Source organism: Osmerus mordax, chromosome 27, assembly GCF_038355195.1.
Source record: "Osmerus mordax isolate fOsmMor3 chromosome 27, fOsmMor3.pri, whole genome shotgun sequence".
NCBI classification, from domain to species: domain Eukaryota; kingdom Metazoa; phylum Chordata; class Actinopteri; order Osmeriformes; family Osmeridae; genus Osmerus; species Osmerus mordax.
In genome coordinates, this window is record NC_090076.1 from 7,587,353 (window position 1) to 7,610,249 (window position 22,897).

A 22,897-nucleotide genomic window follows, 5' to 3' on the forward strand; every position below is an offset into this window, starting at 1 on the left:
CGGCAATCATTCATTTGTGAGAGATAACACCATATAAACGTTATGGCAGCTCTACATACCCAACTGATCGTTTAACTAAAAGTGAACAATGACCAAAAACATCCTGTCAACAGTGACTAGAACATGTTAAGAGTTTGCAATGCACACATTTTCAAAGCCTCCCTTGTCGGCGTGTGAGGATATCTTGATTGTCGTAGCGGAGGTGCTGGAGAGGGAGGTGGGTGGGTGGGTGGGTGGGAGCGGACCTGTGGCGGAGGCATCTACAGAGAGCCTCTCACCTGCCTTCTGATGACATCACAGACAGTACAACACAGGAATCAGATGAGCAACACTTGGAACTGATCAGATAAAATCTCATTGCGGGACACTTGATCTTTAAACATTTTACTTGGAAAGGCACAAACTATGATTTCCTGGTAAATTATTTTGATGTAAGAAATAAAATTGAAAGACATATCCGGTTTCATGTAAATTGACAACATTTCGGCCATTACTCAGATATGAGCCTTGTGTAGGACTCTTCCTAAAATCAGTCTTTATTAAGTTGTTTTCTTGTCTGTTAATTTCAAACCTAGAATTCCACTGTATTTTTCTTCCAAAAGTGCAATAATAATAATAAGAGAGCTTAATATCTGTTTCTCTCAATCTTCCACAGTACCTGAGGACAGTGACTGTGCTACAAAGTCCACATCAACAGACAATAAGAAAGCCAGAGAGAGAAAAAAAAAAAAAAGAATTCCAGAACACTACAACATAAAAGTAAAAGTTTGTTTTCAATCCAGGGAGTCAACTTCGAAAATTGAGGATTAAATTACAAAAAAAAAGAAACAAAAAATACATAAAAATCCTCCAATTCTGCTTTAAATGAAATGCTTCCTGTTGCTTTCAGTGATTCCAGAGTTATCATTAGTATAGTTCATTCTTGCCCCAGATCTTGATCCCACAAATAAAGATCTATGTCTATGGAACAGATTCCTTTCACTTGACCCACTGACAAGTGCCCCATATCAATGGCTGTTGAACAACACTTGTTCTGTATGGAATCTAGAATACAAGAACTGTTTCAAACAGTATATAGAGATTTTTTTTTCATATTCACGTCACGGTATTCGTGTGTCGTTGTTACAGCTTTAACTTTTCCTCAACCCCCAGTTATTATGCAAGTATTTAAACGTTCCTTTCTCTTTTTTTTTTTTTTTTCTTTGTTAAAAGGAACCAGAGTCTGTTGTGGAGTGATTAACTTCGCAGGACAACCACATTTCCTTTACTCGCCTGTAGCAGGGGAGTACTGAAACAGGGAACGGAGGGGGGGGGGGGGGGAGAGGAGGGAGGAAGAAAGAGAGGGGGAGAAAGAGAGGGGGAGAGGAGAGAGACAGAGCGAGGGAGGAAGAAGAGGGATGGGGATCTGTGTAGTTGTTTCCACTTAAAACTTGACAGTGACCAGAATGTTTCAAGTTCTCTCTCCGAAGTCGTTCTGTTTACTTGTGCCTCTGGAGGGTTTTCCTCTTTCTTCGTTTAAAGAAACAACAGCACCTGCGAACAAGGACAGGCTGGTTAACATCTCACATGCCACTCCTTTAGCACACCCTTTGACCCTATATTGTTTAGTCGTTTCCAAGAAAAATTTAAGAAGCATGTCGCAAGTAGTAACAAACTATGTGGAACCCAGCTAAGTCAATAAGGATAGTTGTGAACCCTGCTGGACTGCAGGGTTCACAACCCATCTCCTGGAGAGCAACTTTCCTGTGGCTTCACACTCCAACCCTGTTTCTGGAAAGCTACGTTCCTCAAGGATCACACGCCAACCCTGTTCACGGCGAGCTGCCATCCTCTAGGTTTACACTCCAACCCTAATCCAACACACCCGATTCTGATCATTAGCTAGCTGACAAGCTCAATCATGTTCCCAACTGGGTTTAGACCCAGTTGTTAAAACTCCAGGAACAGGGTTGGAGTGTAAACCTACAGGAGGGTCTCTCTCAAGGGGTCAGGGTAGGACATCTCTAGTGTACGATAACAACCATATTATCGTGTGGTGAACAGTTTGCGGTCAACCGTTTTGCGGTCGATCTCTGGGTCCGGTTCATACTTTGTATCATCGGCCACCTCGACCTCGGTGGGAGCAGTGATGGGAGCGTTGGAGTGCCCAGCGGTGGGGTCGTCTGTGTTCAGCTCTCCATTGGTCGAGCTCATCACCTGTTGCGGGTGGCACAAGGCAGGGGGGAGATCATTCATGTGCGTGATGTGTGTGTTCCTGTGTGTGCGTGTGTGTTTGTGAGGAGTTACGGATGACTGACATACACTGGAACAAATCATGACATGTCCTCAGTTCCCCCCCCTTCCTCTTATGAGTTAGTTTGGTTTCACAAATAAATGCAGAACCCATCACCGTAATACAATAAACGATTACATTGAACATGTTGCAGTTCCACCTCCTGACACTAGGTGGCACAGTTGCCCTAGAGACAGACTAATCCTTCAGGTTGAGTCATTTGAGGTTGCAGATCCACAAGTAGGCCGTGTTATTTAACCCCAAGAAGCTATATCTACTACAGGCTGAATATGACTGTCTGCGTACATCCCTGTTTAATGTTGTTGTTTCAGTATTGCTAAAGAGACGGATCGCTTCGCTCAATCATCCCCGTCTGGGCTGAGTTCCACGGCGACCATCCTCAGTGTCTGTCCTGTGCCCCTGGCCTGACACCCTTCCTTGTTATCAGCCTACAGCAGCGATGAGAGGAGCGCGGCAGAGGCAGACAGAACAAGCTAAGCACAGATAAAAGGAACCTTGACACATACAGAGAGCGGTGTGGATAGAGAGACATTGACGGGGGATGGACAGTGGGACCACAGACAGACAGCCATGCAGCCAGCATGCACAAGCAGTACCTGGACAGAGCCCCCCAGCCTATCGGTCGTTAGGTGTGACCCCAGCGTCTCCTTATTGGTCACCGGAGTGGGCTGAGACTCGCTTCCTTTGGGCTCGGGCGACTGACGCAAGGAGCACATGGTGGAGGCAGGTGAGGGGTGAGGTGGAGGCAGGTGAGGGGGTGGGTGGAGGTAGGTGAGGGGGTAAGGTGGAGGCAGTCGAGGAGGTGGGTGGGGTGAGGTGGAGGCAGGTGAGGTGGAGGCAGGTGAGGGGGTGGGTGGAGGCAGGTGAGGGGGTAAGGTGGAGGCAGGTGAGGGGGTGGGTGGGGTGAGGTGGAGGCAGGTGAGGGGGTGGGTGGAGGCAGGTGAGGGGGTAAGGTGGAGGCAGGTGAGGGGGTGGGTGGGGTGAGGTTGTTGGTGGTTTGGAGAGTTGAGGAGATTGGAGAGGTGAGGAGGTGGGTGGGGTGAGGTTGTTGGTGGTTTGGAGAGTTGAGGAGATTGGAGAGGTGAGGAGGTGGGTGGGTGGGGGTCAGGATTAAGATTGTGAGACGGGAAGGCGTGAGAAGGAGAAGTAAATCAAAATGAAAAAACGACAAAAACAAACACATAAATAATTAAAGAAGACACCTCCCAAGCAAAAGCAGGCTTGTTAAGACTATGTTAATCCACGACTGAGGGGAGAGAGTACAGATCCGACATCACTCATGCAGGTATGAGGACTGCCTTGATCTGGAACACTGTCGTTCTAGAATATTCCGTATCATTCTAGATTATTCCTGTTCTAATCACATAGCTGATGTTGATGTTCTCTCCTCCAGGGTTCTACAGTGACATGTCTATGCAGGATGTCTGAACTAAGTCACTTCCTGTCCTGTGAGTGGGTGTCCAGGAACTCCAGCAGAATACAGGTCGCAGACTGAGCCGCAGTAAAGAGAGACCAGAGTCCACAACATGAGTCAATCATAAATCCTAACTGCTTAGCTAGAAAAAAATAATAAAATCTGACTAATCAAGTAAGACCGTGTAGGATCAAGGCTGGAACAGCATGCAAAATATAGTAAGGTGAAAGAAAAAAAACAATATATATATATATAGATATATATATAAAAAAATAAGTAATGTTTGCATTTTAGCCACGTTTAGCAAAATGCTTGTTGTCACTGTGAACAATGCACTGTGCATTTTCAACCCAAGCATGCGATGATAGGGGCTCGGCGCGGAGGGATGTAACCCTGGACAACCTTCCACCAACCCTCTCTGTAACCTGCGAAGAAGTGTCCCTGCCTGTCACAACTACCGTCACCAAGACATGACTTACTGCATTCCTGTAAACGAACCCTCATGAAACACCTTTCCCTTTCTCTCCATCATCATATTTCTTTGTGTGGATTGAGTGAAGACCAATTTTGGAGCGTAGAAAAGGCGATTGTGTAGAGGAGGTGAACAGAGGCAGTCTTCTTCAGGACGCTGCGAGTAGGAGGCATAGTCCGTTGCCATGGAGAGGAGAGGAGGGGTGTGGGGGCGGGGGGGCATGGCCCAGAGCCTACCTGGTTTTTGGTCTGCTGTTGTGCTTTGTCTCTGCTGCTGGGCTGAAGGGGCGTGTCACTTGGGATCGGGCCAATCGGTGTGGGCTGTGAGACGATGTGGGAGGGGACAGAGACACAGAATGAGAACCATGACGTCGTCATGACGTCGAGTGACACCTCCCGGAATCACACGGCTTTGAGATCTGAGCGAGAGCACAACGGCTTCCGATGACATCATCGTTATTACAGGAAGTCCAAGTTAGACGGGCCCATCACAGGCATCCATCCGCGGAACGCTCCAATCCAACTCACCAGCTGCTTGCCCACCCAGTCGTACTCATAATCAAACACGTAGCTGTTCCTGTCGAACAGGTCCGTGAAGAGTTTCCTCAAGTAGTCGTAATCAGGTTTCTCAAAGAAGTCCAGCCGTCTCACGTAGCGCAGGTAGGTGGCCATCTCTTCTGCATCGGAGGGCAGACAGACACACAGCTCATCTCGTCTGACAGACAGACGCCCTCAGGTACAGGGAGCACTGATCTACCAGCCCCCCCCCCCCCCCCCCACCCACCCCAAAACGAACGGAGAGAGAAGATGGGGGGGTGGCTGACCTGGGAAGCTTTCACAGAGCACCTCGATGGGCGTCGCCCGCTTGGTGTCTCCGATCTTCTGGTAGCGTTCCTTCAGCGTGTCCGCCTGGGGGGAGACCACGGCAGAGCGGTTACCCTCTCACGGCCACCCACACACAGCCCCCCTCCCCCCCAGTATGAACTCTATGAGGAACATTGCCACCATATTTGACTGGAGCAAAGCAACTGGTGTTCATTGTGGGTTCTGGCTTCAGCCTACAACACACACACACACACACACAGGCTGCCTTGAGTTTCCTGTCTGAATCAAGCATGCTCCATTTAAGCACACCGATTAAACCCTGGGTATCGAATTAACTCAAAACGGGTTATGCAAAGATGGGCAGACGACGATCTTTTCATGTGTGTGTTGAACATGGATCCAAGCACTGGTGCCGAACCCCACTCTGAAAACCTTGCCTGTTCGGCTGTAAACACTTTCTAGAGTTAAAGACCTCGTCGTGTCTCTTGGCCGCTGAGAGAGTTATTTTGCTTGGCCGTGTAAGTGCCAGGGTGTGTGTCTGGAAGGTCATGTGACACGGCGAAACCCTATACCTTCAGGCCCTGCCAGGGGAGGCTGCCACGCAGGAAGTACATGAACATGTGACCCAGGGCCTCCAGGTCGTCCCTTCTGCTTTGCTCTGCGGAGAGGAGGGAGAGAGAGGGTGGGGGGGAGGGGAGGAAAGTGAAGTGTAGGGAGGGAGAGGTGAAGGGGGAGGGGAACCAAGTGGGGGAGGGAGGGAGGGACGGAGGGGAAGGCAGCGGGGGAGGGGAAGGGAAAGGGAGGGGGGATGGGAAACAGGAGTTGGTTACTTGCTCTGCTGACCACAGGAAAACACACAGCCCTCATTCACATTACCCACTCCTGAGCTTTGCAAGTGCGCTGCCAAGGCGGTTAAAGGACTGTCAATCAGCTCAGAGTTCAACATCGGGGAGAGGAGCTGGGAAACATCAAAAGGTGTCAAAAGGTCCGAGCCAGATGTCAAAAAGACTTCCTGGTTCGACAGGAGCCATTCCGCACTGAAACAAACAAGTCCCCTCACAGTCTAGCCACTCTCAACTGTGGGTTTCAAATCGAGGTTGAAGAGGACGTCGTCATCATGGGGAAGTTCTGATTTCACGAGACCAGACGGGTAAATGCACAAAGGCTCATGGGTAATCAACCAACTCAACCACTTCAAGGGGAGAGTACAGTTCAGTGGTGAGAGCAGTATCAAAAGTTTTCCGTTTTCAAATCTCCCCTGTACTGTAGGCCGCTCTGGATAAAAGTGCCTGCTAAATAGGTATATCACCACCATTCTCATCATCATTACTATCCTTCCCAACATCTTAACAGCCATCATCACCATACTGACCCAGACCAGACGGTCCTGCTCACCTTTGCCCAGGTGTGTGTTGATGCTCATGTAGCGCGCGGTGCCCGTCAGACTCTTGTGCTCTCGGTACGGGATGTGTTTCTTGGTCTCCGGGTCGATGTACTCTTTGGCCAGGCCGAAGTCGATGATGTGGATGGTGTGTTGCCTCTTGCTCCCCGGCCGCCCCACCAGGAAGTTCTCCGGCTTGACGTCTCGGTAGATCAAGCTCTTGGTGTGGACGTACTCCATCCGGGTGATCTGGGGGGGGGGGCGCGGAGCAGAACGCGTTCAGAGACGGCGGGAGGAACGGTAAGTGGAACAGCATTCGTTTGACGACAAAAGGCTCGGTTGCAGCATTCATCTCCACAACATCACAAATATGTTCATCAGCCAAACCTATTTGACGTCAAACGTCAACATTGTAGGAGATGATTCCCGCCCCCCCCACGGGCTCTCAGGAGGGTCTGAGGCGGACCTGAGGAGGAGCCTACAGAGGGTTGGGGGGTAGGGGTTCTGAGGGGGACCTGAGGAGGAGCCTACAGAGGGTTGGGGGTAGGGGTTCTGAGGGGGACCCGAGGAGAGTTAGGGTTGGGGATGGGGGTTACTGTTCTGAGGGGGACCCGAGGAGAGTTAGGGTTGGGGATGGGGGTTACTGTTCTGAGGGGGACCCGAGGAGAGTTAGGGTTGGGGATGGGGGTTACTGTTCTGAGGGGGACCCGAGGAGAGTTAGGGTTGGGGTTTAGCTACCAGCTGGATGGCGATCATGAGGACGGTCTTGAGGCTGAAGGTGCGGTCGCACAGGTCAAACAGGTCCTCCAGGCTGGGCCCCAGCAGCTCCAGCACCATGGCGTTGTACTTCCCACATGGCCCAAAGTAGTACACCTGGGGAATTCCCTCTGCAGAGACACACACACACACACACACACACACACACACACACACACACACACACCTCAGCATGAGAGGGACACCAGCCTGCAGGAGAGCAGATCAACGTTAATCCTAGTTTTAAAAACAAAAACACAAAAACTAGGGTTCTGGGGGTATTCTTCTCGGGTGACGGTCGTCGGGCTTCGGCTAAACGACTCGTAACGTCAAACGCCGCCTAGCGGCTAGTCGGCGTTTTACCGAGGAGCGTGTTCGTGCTGCAACATTAACCCCGGGGAGGCGTGCGAGAGAAGAGAGAGCGAGAGAGTTCCTCAGAGCCCCAGGGGAAGAACCCTGGAGGGGGTGACAAAACAAACCTGTCCACGGGATTACGACACCCGGCAGACATGTTTGGCAGCATGACGAGGCGGGGGCGCGCCCTGCCCCACGGCTAGCATCGTGACTTGGGAAGAATGCGTGAGTCCTACGAGCGTGGATGAGAAGGCTGAACTGACTCAGCGGCAGGAAGGATTCACCCCCTCGGCCCAGAACCAAGACTGGGATCTGGGCCTCGAGGAAGACGTGGGTCCCTGATTGGCTGCCTCAGGGCACACCAAGCGGAGCCCCTCATTGGCCTCAGGGCACCTCCACACCGAGAGGAGAGAGCTAAGCCGTAGCGTGTGTGTGAGTGTGTGTGGGGGGGGGGGGGGGGGGGGGGGTGGAGGATTATAGCAGGATTTACCTGATCACTGCCCGACGTCACTCCCACATGGGAGGCTCTGCCGACCGCACGACACACACATACACACACACACACACACCTGTCCGCGCTTGTAGGCCAGGAGGATTTGCCTGATAATGCTGCAAATTGTGAACGCAGCAGAGCGACAGGAAGCTGACTCATCACAGGAAGTGCACACACACACACCAGGCCACCCCCCTGCACAACTGTGTGACGCCTCCCCGTGACGCACTCACATACAGGAAATAAACACCCGAACGCACCGCGGTGCTACCACGTCAACACGGGCGCTGGTGGAGCACGACCAAAACAACACGGCTCTCTCTGAGCCAGGCTCATCATTACATTTAGTCATTTGGCAGACGCTCTTATCCTGAGCGTCATCAGGATCACCGATTCCTCCTAACCCCCCTGTAAACAAAACCAATCAGGCTCGGCAATAAAAGTAAAACGCTTGTGTGAGAGGAGGGAGGAGGGGCGGGCGGTTCTCCAAGGAGACGGTAGCCTTAGTTCGGATTCACGATGGCCAGGACAGAAGCGGGGCTCCAGTAACCGTCACCATCACCCGACCACGGGGCAGCCTGGAGATCAGGGCTCGTCTGCTGCCTCGCGCTGCAGCGCAAACCCAGGCCTCCATCCCACCCACTCCCAACACGAGCGACAACGTGGCCGAGGACAACCAGGCCCATTGTGCCCGCCAGAGTGGCTCCGATTCAGGACGGGGGCCGGAACAATGTTGCCCTACAATGAAATGTCAAAGGTTTGGACCAGCCAGAGAGAAAGAGAGCGAGGGAGAGAGAGAGAGAGACAGAGAGAGAAAAGGGGGAGAGAGAGCGAGAGAGAGAGCGAGAGAGAGAGCGAGAGAGAGAGCGAGAGAGAGAGCGAGAGAGAGAGCGAGAGCGAGAGAGAGAGCGAGAGAGAGAGCGAGAGAGCGAGAGCGAGAGCGAGAGAGAGACGGTCTCTATTAAAGATTCAGCGCGCCGAGTGCAGCGAGGACAGAGGAGGCGGCGGCTGGCTCCATTAGGGCCAGGGCTCTGGAGACGCGGAGCCCGCTGAAACGTGATCGTCCGGGCCGCCGCTGCCTGCGTGACTCCCTGCCAGGTCACACGTCATCCATCCCAGTCAGCGCGTCAACCACCCGGGCTGAGACGGCCGAGCTGGCAGAGGGGGCTGTCCAAGCAGCACGGCCGGAATCTCTCACTCCAAACGCCTCTGATTTCAAGCTTGGGGAGGCTCCAGTTTCATTGCTATAGATGTATCCACCCGGACACATCTACAGGGTCTGTAGCACACACACACACACACACACGGACACATACAGAGGTCGCAGGGCTTGATGATCCACTAAATATTCACTAAGCACAGAAACCTTAATTCCCTCTGTGAGGGAGATAGCCGGGGTGTGGCGCCCTGCATGCGCCGAGCCGACCGGCTCAATAATTCACAGCTGGCACGAAAACCGGATGATGTTTCTCCTCGCCGTCCGCAGCCCAGCGCTAACGGTGGGAGCTGGGGTGTGGCCAGGTGGGTGGCGGGCGGGCGAGGAAGTGTGAAAGGGGACACGAGCTGGGCTTCCAGGGCTGGAGAACATTAACACGCTCCAGATTAGCTCCCTGCCAGCGTTAAGCAGGGCGTGCGGAGCCGACACGGGCGTGTATTCGAGGTTAGAGGGCACATGGCCTCTACTGCCCTGTGGGTGGAAACCAAGTCGCTCTCAGGGAATTAGGAGACGATTTGAGGATGCAGGGGGATCAGATCATTCAGAGGCTGCCTGCCTTTTATGGCTAATCCTGTCAGCTAGTATCAGGCATATCCAGTCTGTCAACTACGATCCATCAGCTGGAGTGAACCAGGGAAGGAATGTTTGAAATAGCTTGTGGAACTCGTTTCATTGCATCTCCAGCCAATGAGAAGAGGCTGAATCGGAAGATTAGCCAATGATAGACGAGCTGTGGCCGGTGGTCCAATAGCTGTGAACCAGAGTGAGAGGGTGGGGCAGATACTAGAGGATTTACATGAAAAACACAGATTTTACCATATCATTCCCACAATACCTCTGTCCACATACACTGCACCATAATATATATATATCTTTAAAGCACAATTGACACATTTCGCAAAGCATTATGGGAGAGATTTCCTGGGATTTCTTAAGCAGGCAGGCAAGCAGGGCTGAGACCAGCAATCCGAGCAGATATACGATAATGGCCCAACTGCTAGGAGAAGGCCATCTATAAATAGGCCAGGAAACCCCTAACGCCCTGCCTCTCCAACTCCCTACTAACACTGGAGGCCTGCTGCCCAGCTTGGCACACAGCTAGCTGGCAGATGATCACATCACCACCTCAAGACACTTGTCTTGGGAACCGGAGGAGCACACAGCAGAGTGGCAAGCCCTTCAAAGCTGAAGTGCGTGTGTGTGTGTGTGCGTGTGTGTGCGTGTGTGCGTGTGTGTGTGTGTGTGTGTGAGAGGGGGGGTGAATGCACTCAGGATTTGCTCGGTTCATTTGGCTGTTCATTCGCTTCATTAAAAGACTTAGAAGGATCAAAGATCAGCGTTATGACTCAATCACGGTCATTGCTAACCAAGTGGTCAGACATACCCCCACTTCCTGTTAGCCCGAGGACAATTACCCAAAACAAAAACAGAACGATCACAGACGGGCCTCAGGGAGAGACCAAAGGTTCGTGCCCAAAACTGCCTTCAGAAACTATACACATGTATTAATCGTCTCTGGTGGTCTGGATTCAGAGATGGATGACTCTGCATGTAGTGTTGTAAGGATCTGAGATCTGATGCCACAGGACTGTAAAGAACAGCAACAAAAAATAAACAAAAAAGTTATATATACAGTCATCCTTACCTGAATTTCCCAACTGTTTGTAAAATCTATACTCCAAGTGTAACTGGGGAGCCCTGGACTTAATAGGTTCCTAGAAGGAGACAAAAGAGAGAAAGAAAGAGAGAATTTAAAAACATACTGAACGCAAATCCCAATCCCCCCCCCCAGTGTTTATTCTGCAACATCAGCAATTTGCTCTCCCAAGTGTGCGACGTAAACACGGTCAAGATCACGTCAAAACGCGTGTCACGGCTCCCGCCGCATCGCAAGCGGCCTTTTCCGTGCGACACACTGGACATCCCGGGTCTGGTTAGCTAACACACGCGGGTTAAGAACCTCAATCCTAATCAGCATGAGCGTTGGATTATCCCCCAGCGTGATGTAGCGCGTTCTGGAGAGATGGAACAGGAAGCAGATCCTCGGGACGTCGTCATCTCCTCCTTGCCCGTGTTTTTGGGGGATAATCAACGTGAAATCCCATTTTCTAGCGAGGCTGTTACCACTGCAGCCAGATCCCTTACAGGCACAACTATAACAGGCGCCATGGTGAGCCGACCAAACCTTAAAAACAGCATCTGGAAGCACACCGTCTGTTACACTCGAGGTTGAAGTACACTAGAAATACCCATGGTCAAGTACACACAGCAAAGTACACACTGTCAAGTACAAACACTTATGACAATCCTAAACCAGGAAGTGCATCAGGGCCCCATGCAGTCCTGGTTGTGTCCTGCCCTCTCCTGCGAGATAAACATGACCGTTCCTGCTCTCTGGTTGATCCGCTGGGGCCATAATAACAGGCCCATGTATAAATAGAGAGCACACGTTGGCAAGGATTCCCCTCGCTGCCTGAAGGCCTGTGATTGTGGTACGGTCTGGAGGGGAAAAGGAGACCAATCAGGCGCTCGGCACATTACTGTGATGATTAACCATGCCTCCCCCTCTCCCTCCCTCCCTCTCTCTCCCTCTCTCCCTCTCTCCCTCTCTCCCCCTCTCCCTCTCCCTCTCCCTCTCTCCCTCTCTCCCTCTCTCCCTCTCTCTGGCCACACGTCATGCTGCACGCACCGCCCTGCTCACAGCCTGCCACTCCACACCACCGCTCTCCCCTCTTCCACCTTAAGTGGATAGGGAGAAAGGGAGGGAGAGAGAGAGGAAAAAGAGACCGAGAGTATGAGAGAGGCAGGGTGAGAGAGTGAGAGAGGAGAGGGATTGAGAGAGGACTAGGTGACAAGAGTGACCGATGTCAATTGACCCGGTAAGCAGGGCGGGGCATTGTGACATCACCCTACATGCAAAGGCATTACGCTGAGAAGGATGTGGTAAATGTATATAAATAAATCAAAACAGATGGCATCGAACCACAGGATATTTCTAAAACGCTTACAGTGGAAAAACAGAGGCTTATGGAAGCTTTATGTGCTTAGATTCAACTCATCCGGGCGGATAGCCGTGCAAAATGACCAGGAAACGGGTTATCTTTCCATGTAAAAACGTTTCGTAACTCCATCACACATTAACCCTCAAAAGACACTTCAAGTTTCCCCCCCTCCCTTTTCAAAATAAGAGTCCCCCCCGAGCTCTCTCTGTGAGCGCCACGGGCCGTGCTGACCCGTTCTCTTGGACGGAAGCAGAGCCCGTCGCCCGGACAAAGACCTCGTCCAAGGAGGGCCTCCACCGCTCTCCTCAGGAACCGAGAGGTCCGAGGGGAGATTATCGATAGCGCAAGGTGACAGCTTAAAATCTCCCCCCAAATCTAACATTCGAATGTGATGCTTTTTAAAGCATCGCAAACGTTTAGGCCAGAGAGAGAATCTCAGCGGCCCTCGAAACGACGGTTCTGAACCGGGTGGTAAGGAACCCTGTCGAAGTGCCAAACAAACAACTGCTGGAAACACGTTACTTAAAAAACAAAAAATAGTGCTTCATCCGGCTAACCCTGGTAAAACCAGCGTGCGGGGGTCACACCAGGCCTGCAGGGCTATGCCCCCTCAGGTCACCACGGCGTCTCTGGACGTTGTGATGCCGGGGCTGGTGTCCAGGGCAGCTGACCCCGACGCCTGGAGAGCTCTTCAGTGTCCGACCTGCTGGAGTCGGCTCTCCAGCTCAGCTGCCAGCACTACACTCCAGCCCTCCAACAATAGAGCCAGTCACTGTGGTTCGGCGCGAGGCCCTGGGGGGGGAGGGTGGAGGCCTCACACTTGGTCGCCATGTTTCGCCCAGATTCCTCCTGTTCGGCATGCTGGGGGCCCACAGAAGCACCTCTCGGGCACGCGTGACCCGTCTCACCGCGGCAACCGGGGACCTGTCACAGATCTGGTGCTGGCTTCTAGCCCCTCCGCAGCGTGGGTATGACACAGCTGCAGCAGCCGCATGGCATTCTGGGAGGATTACAGATACAGGAGACAATCCGGTCCTGATTCCGTAACAGCGGAAGGAGATGCCATCTGCTCTCCAGGCTGTGGACCCCAGCCTGGTCACCCCCTCCACAGCCTGGTCACCCCCTCCACAGCCTGGTCACCCCCTCCATACCTGACCTCCCCCTCCACAGCCTGGTCACCCCCTCCATACCTGACCTCCCCCTCCACAGCCTGGTCACCCCCTCCACAGCCTGGTCACCCCCTCCACAGCCTGGTCACCCCCTCCATACCTGACCTCCCCCTCCACAGCCTGGTCACCCCCTCCATACCTGACCTCCCCCTCCACAGCCTGGTCACCCGCTCCATACCTGACCTCCCCCTCCACAGCCTGGTCACCCCCTCCATACCTGACCTCCCCCTCCACAGCCTGGTCACCCCCTCAACAGCCTGGTCACCCCCTCCACACCTGGCCTCCCCCTCCACACCTGGCCACCCCCTCCACACCTGACCTCCCCCTCCACACCTGACCTCCCCCTCCACACCTGACCTCCCCCTCCACACCTGGCCTCCCCCTCCACACCTGACCTCCCCCTCCACACCCAGGAAGTTTCCACAGCCTCTGAGAGATTGACTTCTGACCCCCACTGTCACAGTGAGATCGTCACTGTAGTACAGGGCATTAGTGAAACAACTCGTGGTGATGTAACACATAACGGAGACAAAAGCAACCGCTGTGTTCCACCACGCCAAACTGGAGACGCAGTGTGTGCGTGGGTTCACAGAGTCCTGGGAAACAGGCCTGGCATTATCCCCTCCCTGTCGTCCCAGCTCCTCTCCTCCAGTTCAACGTTCCTCCCTGCAGATGACTGTGGGACAATTGTTTCAATGTCAGCAGCGGGAGATCAAATACTCAAGCAGGTGGAGCCTACCTCCCCTCAGAGCGGACTAAACACCACCACCGCCCCCCCCCCCCCACCCCCCCGTCATCATCCTGGAGTGGGAGGAGGGTGGGGCAGGTTTGGGTGGTGTGTGGCGGCCAAGGCAGGGAGGCAGGGAGGGAGGCAGGCAGGGAGGGAGGCAGGGAGGGAGGCAGGGAGGGAGGCAGGGAGGCAGGCAGGGAGGGAGGCAGACAGGCAGGGAGGCAGGGAGGGAGGGAGGCAGGCATTTATGGCCAGAGATGTGGAGGGGGCAGAGTTAGAGAGCAGGCCTGTGTCCAGCTCCTCTCCCATATCAGGTTTCAGACCCCCAGATGGAGTCTTCAGCTGCCCCCAGCTTCACAGGACACTGCAGCAGAGCTTCCAACATGGCCGCCTCAAGTCCACCTCCCAGCCCCAAGTCCCCACCAACCACACAGCCCCCCCCCCTCTACCTCCCTAACCCTAACCCCCCCCCCCCCTCCCCCCAGGGACAGGACAGGACACAGAGAACAGTGGTACCACTGACACAGTCACATACGGCTGGCCTCTGCGCTCTGACATGAACTGGAGGCCCCCGCTCCCTTCCTCGCCCCGCAGCCGATAGGCCCGGCACTGGGAAACAGCCGACCCTTGTCCACAACCACATTCACACTGCTTATGCTTTAGTCACCGTACTCCCTACCCTACCACACACACAGCTGACCCACCCCCCACACACACAGCTGATTCTACAGCCCACGCTTAGTCACCCCCCCCCCCCCCCCCCTCCCCCGAATGTACTGCGCGATGCTAGTGTACGTTTGAATCCGATTCAGTAGGGAAATGGCTGGTTGGCTAAAAAAGGAGGCTTTATTTTCCACGTTGTTGACATTGCGGGGCTATCGCGCTCGCACGTCGCGCGGGCGTTCCGCCAGCCGACGTGTCACTTCCCCTCCGTGGGAACGCGGCAGGCGTGAATTCTTCTGCGCTGTAGCTTCTGCGGGCCTCGTCCGCCCCACAAGCTGCTGAGCTCGACTGTAACAGGAGCCGCTCGTTCTGCCCCAGGAAGAAGGGAGGGGGGGACGGGACGCTGCAACTCTGCTTTCCTCCAGAGTGAAACTGCTCCGGCGGACCACAGCTTCCAGCACACCCTCATGTGCGCCCCCCCCCAGCCCGCCCAGCCCGCCCTGTAGCTCATCACAGCCCCAGAGCCTCCCCCCCCCCCCCCTTCTCCTGTAACCCCGTGCTAGTTATGAATTCAGCACAAGGTCATTCCAGTAGCAGGGCTAATGCAGCGGGGAGATCTGCTCTGCCGCGGGACCTGTCTTGGAACCAGCTCTGGGGGGGGGGGGGGGGTCTCTGACGTCTCTCCTTCCCCAGCTCTGAGTTATCGCCGGTGGGAGCTGAAGCTGTCCATCACTGTCACCAGCTGGCCCCAGCCCCACCAGCCCCCCCCCTAAGGCTTTATTACTCATAACATGAGTCTCAAAAAGGTGTCACGTTTAACAACCCACACCCTCCTCTTCGCACGCACGCACACACACACACACACACACACACAGTAGCCTTCCATTCCTCCATCTGCCAAGGAATGACCACGCACATGAGAAGGCCTGTAAGACAGGACTTAGTGATTCTAACCCTGGCATTCGGGGTTTCACTTAGAATCACGGACGACGTCCGATTGGATGCACCTCCAAGCTCTACGGAGGACGCGTGTGTGAGAACGTCCGCTACATATGTCTCTAGTCAACAACAAAAAATTCTGTCATGAGGTGGGTTGAAATGAAAACCATCCATGCAACAACCCCCACGGCAGAATTGACAGGCGCAGAGGTGGATGTCCCTGTAGCAGGAACCCCTAACCCTCTGCAGTTGGCCTGCCTGTGTGGTGACGACGGTGAGCTGGCTCAGATGGGTCTCAGCTAGACTGGGGAGGCGGGGGAGGGTCACCCTCAGGAGGGGGGAGGCCCGGTACTGGGCCTCCAGGCTTGGACTCCGGCCTCCGTCACACAGGGGCTCGTCAGTGTGAGAAAGCTCCCAGCTGAACCAAAGACTGAACCCTTGTGTGTCGACGAGGCTAGCTAACAAAGACGACCTTTCAGCGCCCAGCAGTTTCTCCCTCTCTCGCGCTCTCCTTTTCTCTCCCCCACCCCCCCGTCCTCTGGAGAGGGAACGTGCAGCGCTCTGTTCCCCTGACGGAGGACTGTGACTCTGTCCCCCCCTGCTCTCACATGTCTGAGGATGGTGACACTGGCATCCACCTTTGTCCCAGGTGCGGCCGGCCACGCCCTGTAGCACACAGCACTGCCAGTGGGTATGACACACCGAAAATACACTCAGGGAGTGTATCAGTCAATAAGGAACTAGCTCTGGGCAATAATCGCCTGTCACAACTACAAGCTAGGATGATTAGGTTAAAAAAAACGAGGCCGTGACAATGGTTTGTGCCGTAAGAGGAACCGGCGAAGGGCCATCGTAAGCAGAGCAAACAAGCCACTGGGCTGAACCCTTCAGGAGGTTGTGCAAGGCCTTCATGATAAGGGGACAGGACAGGCGAGGAACATTGTAGACAGCTGCTACAGATCGATGTGCGGTGGTGGCCTTTTAGGGAGCCGCAAACACCGCTCACACTGAACAGATGTTCCTCAGTGGACGACATTCACAAACTAAATAAATCCCAAACAATAACCGGCCTGGTGTTTTCCCCTACCCACACACACACACACACACACACACACACACACACACACACACACACACAACTGTGTAGCATGAGAACAAGCTGTTCAATCGGTTGCCTGGCAGTTAAGGACTAACTTACTTACCGACAGCTGAAATCAAGAGGGTGCAATGCCATTACTCCACTTCATGTTATGCTGTTAGCAACTTGACAGCCCCCCATTAAAATCAGCGGCTCATTCAGACCCAGGTCTGCTCTCAGCCCTCCAGCCCTGCAGCCCTGCAGCCCTGCGGACGTGAGGCCAGAGCTGGATATAACTGGACGTCATGTTGATAAAAATACCCAGACAGATGGGCTGTTTTACTGGGAGGAACGAGCCCAGAGTGAGTGAGGGATTTCAGGGCAGGAGAACAGCCATTACGACGCCGTTTGCGACCTCTGCTTTCAGCGTGGTCACAAAAGCCTTTAACAGGAGCACCGCTCTGAAACGAGTGAGATACAGATGCACGGATAATCACACCAGGTCAGGGAGCCTGCTGAAAGTGGTGCCTCCAACCCAGCTAGTAGACTGTAGTTCCTTTGACAACGCTTCAAAAAAGCTTCAGAATTTATTTATTTTTAAAGAGGCCAAAACAGGGACTTTTCCCAGCCCAGTGATGAGACTTCTCCTTTGCAACAGACACAGTGAGCTGAGCACATGGGTTGTTTGAAGGTGAACTAGAAACTAAACCACATTGCAGATGAGATTTGCAAGCAGCTCAACCACCGACTGGTCTCTTTTTTTCTCCGATCGTCGGGCCTTGCCATTTCATGTGGTTTTCCAGACCCACACTCTGCATGGCTGCACGACTGACATCTTGTCTTGCAAGCCTCCTCCAAGTCCTCCACCATGTTGGGTGTTTCTGACTACCTTTATGCTGAGGAACAATGAGCACTGTCTGTGTGGGCTTACACACACACACCCACACACACACCCACGCACACCCACAGCCTGCTGCTTTAGCCTTCAGGTTCAAAATGGCTATATCTGGTGACCAAACAAGAAATTCTTCCTTTGCCTCAATACAAAAGGAGCTGTGCATTAACAGCTCATGATGGGACGGGATGAAATTTGCCGGTGTGAGGAGGGGATCAACTTATTTACGGTGTCACTACATTCACCAAAGGCCGAGACGCACCCATTGGACCGCAACCCGTAATTTTTTCCTCACAGACCTAAAGACAGGTGTTCATCCCATTGCATCCAGCTCATCAGCTCAGCTCAGCTCATACCAAGCCCGCCCGGAAAATACATGTATTCGGAACGAATTTAAGCGGTGTTATTACAACGCAATCAGGCAGAATACGTTCTCGCAGACAACCTACGCACACCAAAGCGATGAGCCCCTATCGCTTGGGCTCCTGTTGTTTTGGGGCTGAACATTGGCTTTGAGTGTCCTCGCCATCTTCTATTTTGCTGTTATGATGAGATCCATTTGGGACAGTCAGGTACCCACGCACATAACTCATTATTTTCTACCATTAAAAACGATAGTAGTGAGGAGGAGGGGAGGGCAGAACACGGGGTAATTACAAAACACACAGATAACATAACATTTGAACTCTGTGGCAATAAATCAATCCCACCCACAAAAAAAAAATAGAAATAAACAGGCATGTTCACCATGCCCTTCTATACAGCAGTGAAGCTCTTACCAATTTGATGGCCACGTATTCATTGGTGTAGAGGTTCTTCCCCAGTCGTAGCTCTCCAAAGTTGCCACATCCTATCTTTTTGCCCACACGGAAGTTTGGGCCAACCATGAGCACCCCAGAGTTGGTCCCTCCACTTCGTCCGCCAGTCCTGCTGCCGGCTGCTTTGGACATCCTTTTCCCTTCCTCTGTCTCTCCCTTGCCCCCTCTCTTGTCAAAATCCATAAGCTTGTGATACCCTGGCCTCTCCACGATTACTCCCCGGCCATGCAAACCACAGAGGCTCCAAAACAACTAGCGGGACGCTTGAGGAGGAGAGGGGGGCGAGCGACACGGCACAGAAGGGAGGTGGCGTGCAGAGCAGGGTCAACGTTTGTACGCTTCAGCGCGGGTAAAACGGTGGTGAAAGAAAACCAGTGGAAGAACAACTCTTGGTCTTGTTCCTGGTTTACGGATGTGGGTTCCTTTTGTCTTCGTTTCTTCAACTCCAGCCTCAGAGAAGCATGCCCCTGCCTGAAGTGGGCAGGTCGTGCTAGCATGCGCCCACTCGCACACAGACGCACTCGTACACAAGTACTGAAAATCCCAGCTACTGGATCCACGATGCAGCTTGGCAGCTTCGCCTCAAGGCCCTCATCGCTTCCTTCCGGTCAGTCTTTGGCGATGCGGCCAGGACTCTCCATGTTGCAGGGTCTCGGCAGAGGAAGGCGAAGGAAGATACTGTGTGTTTGGGAACGTCGCGATGGAGTTCTGGATCACGCAGAGATCTGAAAATCACATGACCAGAACAAAAGATACTTTAGAGCATAATAGATCTCAGGAAACCCATTTTACCACAGTTAATAAATAAAGGAGTACAGTTCTGGAATGCTATGAGATTCCTGTTCAGACTTGCTTGCTTTGTATTCAACAAAGCAAAACGATTGGAAGCATCACAGAGACGGGAGCCAAACTCTTTTCAGAATAAGATGACCACAAACCCAATAAGCTACTTGGGGAAACGGCACTAGACAGAGTAAACCTGGTCCTACATATTCAAGGCCTCGAGTTAAGTCTAGAAAATACTTACAGTGGACACAAGGCAAAAGATCATCATTTCCATTTAACAGTAACGGTGAGATTTGACAGCCTTTGAATTCTTGTTCACACACACACACACACACACACACACACACACACACACACACACACACACACACACACACACACACACACACACACACACACACACACACACACACACACACACACACACACACACACACACACACACACACACACACACACACACACACACACACACACACACACACACACACACACACACACACACACACACACACACACACACACACACACACACACACACACAGAGGTTTATGTACGGCCAAGCCCTCAAGTCCACCTCCATCCCCCACCCTTCTTCCCCTCCCCCTCCCCCTTGGGACCAGTGATGTTCCTGATACTGGTGAAGAAGTAGAGGTGGGTCATGCAGGCAGTATCGGCAAGCAGCTACGCTTTTCACAGGAAATGCACTTACACTGATCAATGATAGCCAAAATGCCCCACAGTCATCAAGGCCTGGGAAACAGATTTGCATCATCGAATGACAGGATGAACAGGAGGGGCCAACAAGCTTAGCATCATATCTAAGGTGGACTTTGGACAGCATGAATCTCAGTATGAACTATCTGAACTGCCAGCCAAACGTAGCCGACACCATTTATCATCTGTGCGGTTTACCAATTCCAAATGAGATATATCCTTAAATTAAAACAAGTGAGATTGAGTTTACGTGCGTTCCTTGACACGTGCCTCAGTAGAAAGAGAGGACTGGGTTTGAGTATAAGGCGAGGTCAATCATTAAATTATTGGTGCTATAAAGGTGAGGTCAATCATTAAATTATTGGTGCTATCTTTCTTGTAACTAGTCACATGTTGTCTACACTTCCCTACAGCACAAATCACAGGACATATCAAGTTTAGTCACTAGATAATAAGAACAATCAATTAAATGGAAAAGCCAGTTCTTGTAATCCACCACAGTAAGAGAAACAAGAAAGAGGAGGGGACCAAGCCAAATTGTTCAGAGTTTCATCTAACAGAGTGATACCAGAGAAATTAGTCAAATTGCTTGGAACATGGGTTCTAGGGCTTTTTCTGTCTGTCTGTAAGTGTTAATGTGTGCGTGTAACATCCTGGAAAGACATAACAGCAGGCAAAGGTTAGGCTAGCACATTACTACCATGACAACTACACTGATATTGTCAACAATGGTGTTTCGTATTAACAAAGCTCAGCTACTGTAGGTGGCAAAATCGTATGTATTAATAGATGACTACTTGTGATACGTTCGGTATCCCTGTCAGGGCTAAAAGTTTAACGACTAATTTGTTGTGTTGTTAAAACACGTAGTCTTTCTAGCAAAGATTCAGCTCCACTTCCTACATCGATACTTCCTACATCTAGAACGTAATTTCTAGGGCCAATGTTTCAAACGTCTAGGCTAACTGTCGTTATTCATTGATCATAGACTAACCATACTGTACCATTAGCTCTTGTCTAGGCTTTCTATGATTTAGGTCGCAAAATAGTTAACTTGGCTGGCTAATTCTTCTCGCACACTAGTAGAGCTAGTTGGTAGTATCGCATGCAAGTCAGTGTTTCTCTGCTGTCGGTGTGGCCTTGACAGAAAAGCTTTCTAGCTAAATCGTTCGCTAGCAAGAATAGATACTAGCTAACTGGTTAGCTTCATCGCTAATGAGCTAACGTTTAGCTACCTGCAAAGTGGATACATTAGCTTCCTTGTTCGTAAATACAGGAGCACTTGAACATTATCAGCTGACATTACTCACACAGTATTAACCTACCAAATGGTGTTTTGCAAGAGCTCCCTGACACAAAATCTCAGATTCGAACGAACGATATGAAATGACCTGACTCAGTGACTAGACAAGGTAGGGCAGGGGCCAAGGTATAGCGATCGAGTCTTTGCAAAAAGCTACTTTAGCTAGTTTGGAGCCATTTGTGCTAGCAAAGGCGGTGGCAAACTAGCTAGCTCGATAGAAACAGATAGACTGCTAACTAGGCTAGCTGCTAACTAGCTAACTTGCGGCTAGCTGACCAACAAGCAAACCTACTCCGGAAAGAGACATTTACTAACAATATTTTGCCCCAAAACTATTACAATTTTATAAATTATTGACAAGCTCATGGTCTGATAATATATCTGATAATTGCAAAAATATCCAGGCCTAGCACTTATCCAGCCACACTCGCAGTCCTGCCTATGCCGAGCAGAACAAGTTAAAACTGGACAGAACATCAAATATTCATTGGAATAACCTTAATTGTACTTATTGTAGATACAAGTGACAGTGACGGAATATTAGGTTTTACGGACATGATAGTTATTACGCGAAAAATATCATTAATTCACCTGAAAGAAGCTGCGTTTGTTTTCAGATCTCAGCCATAACATCGACCACTGGGCAACTCCTTAATCCTCACAACCAAAATCCAGCTTGCTTGTTCGTGTTAGCTTAGCTGCCTGTAGTTTATAGCGTTAATTTACAGCTCAGAAGATTTCCTTCGAAATAACATCCACAAATAAACAATTGTCGTCAAAGAAAATAGTTTTACCTGGCTGTAAACACGAACTGTCAATGCGCACGCAACAACATGCTTCTTTATTTATGTGTATTTTCGAGATTTCATCTCTTTCCCCTCGCCAGGGTTTAGCTGTTGTCTCTTTAGCTAAGCAGTAAAGCCTCCCAAGCCGATAGGCAAGCATTCAGCGTCACATTCCGCCCCTTGCACTATCCTCACGTTGACAAACTACCGCATCTTGCTTGTAGAATATGACTTCAGACCGCCCTGAAAGTCGTGCGCAGTTTACAGCTGCTCTACAGAGAGGCTTTTACAGAGATCTAAGAGGTGCGTGGTGTGGGTGCTTTGCAGTTTATACAATAATTTGAACTAAACAAACATCTTAGAACTCCCTTCACCATATGGTCTTCATTGGGTCATCTCAAGAAATTAAGAGTCGTTCATTGCCATAGCCTACTTTTTGGTCATTTGTAGGGCAAAGTCAGAATAAGAAAACTTAAATCCCCATTCGACCATTCTTGGAAATAAAGTAGTCCAGAGTAACTCTTTTTGAGCATATCTACTGCATAGTTTGTCAGATATGTTCACTGACATAGCTTGTCCAAATGTAGTGTTTGTATAAAAAAAAAAAAAAATACTGACACACTTCAATGTCAACATTTAACCTAAATAAATTGATTTTATTAATATTTACAGGTTCAAATGGTGGAAATTGCTCAACAACAATGTTGCAATACAGAGTCAACACACAGGTGCATTTCACAGTTTATAAGAAGTATGTAACTGTCAGCCTCATATCAGTCAACAAAGGCATTCAATAGTTTGGTCACAGT

The 22,897-nt window shown here is 51.4% G+C and overlaps 1 protein-coding gene across 4 annotated transcripts; it reads right to left on the minus strand.

The window, feature by feature from the left end:
- Nucleotides 1–1,332: 1,332 nt before the first annotated feature.
- On the minus strand, nt 1,333–22,217 carry csnk1g2b (casein kinase 1, gamma 2b). 4 transcript variants are annotated; one of them, XM_067230361.1, is made up of 12 exons: nt 22,098–22,217; nt 18,459–19,222; nt 10,849–10,918; nt 7,123–7,271; nt 6,399–6,633; nt 5,576–5,661; nt 5,003–5,087; nt 4,707–4,855; nt 4,416–4,499; nt 2,890–2,991; nt 2,090–2,196; nt 1,333–1,533 (listed from the first exon to the last, which is right to left on the minus strand). In XM_067230361.1, exons 2-12 carry the CDS (start codon nt 18,678–18,680, stop codon nt 1,479–1,481), a joined length of 1,344 nt encoding a protein of 447 aa, XP_067086462.1. In that variant the 5' UTR covers nt 18,681–19,222; nt 22,098–22,217; the 3' UTR covers nt 1,333–1,478. The 4 variants fall into 4 exon arrangements, with proteins under 4 accessions (XP_067086462.1, XP_067086461.1, XP_067086459.1 ...); XM_067230360.1 differs by lacking the exon at nt 2,890–2,991 and having other exon boundaries at nt 4,707–4,852; XM_067230358.1 differs by lacking the exon at nt 2,890–2,991.
- Between the last annotated feature and the right edge of the window lie 680 nt (nt 22,218–22,897).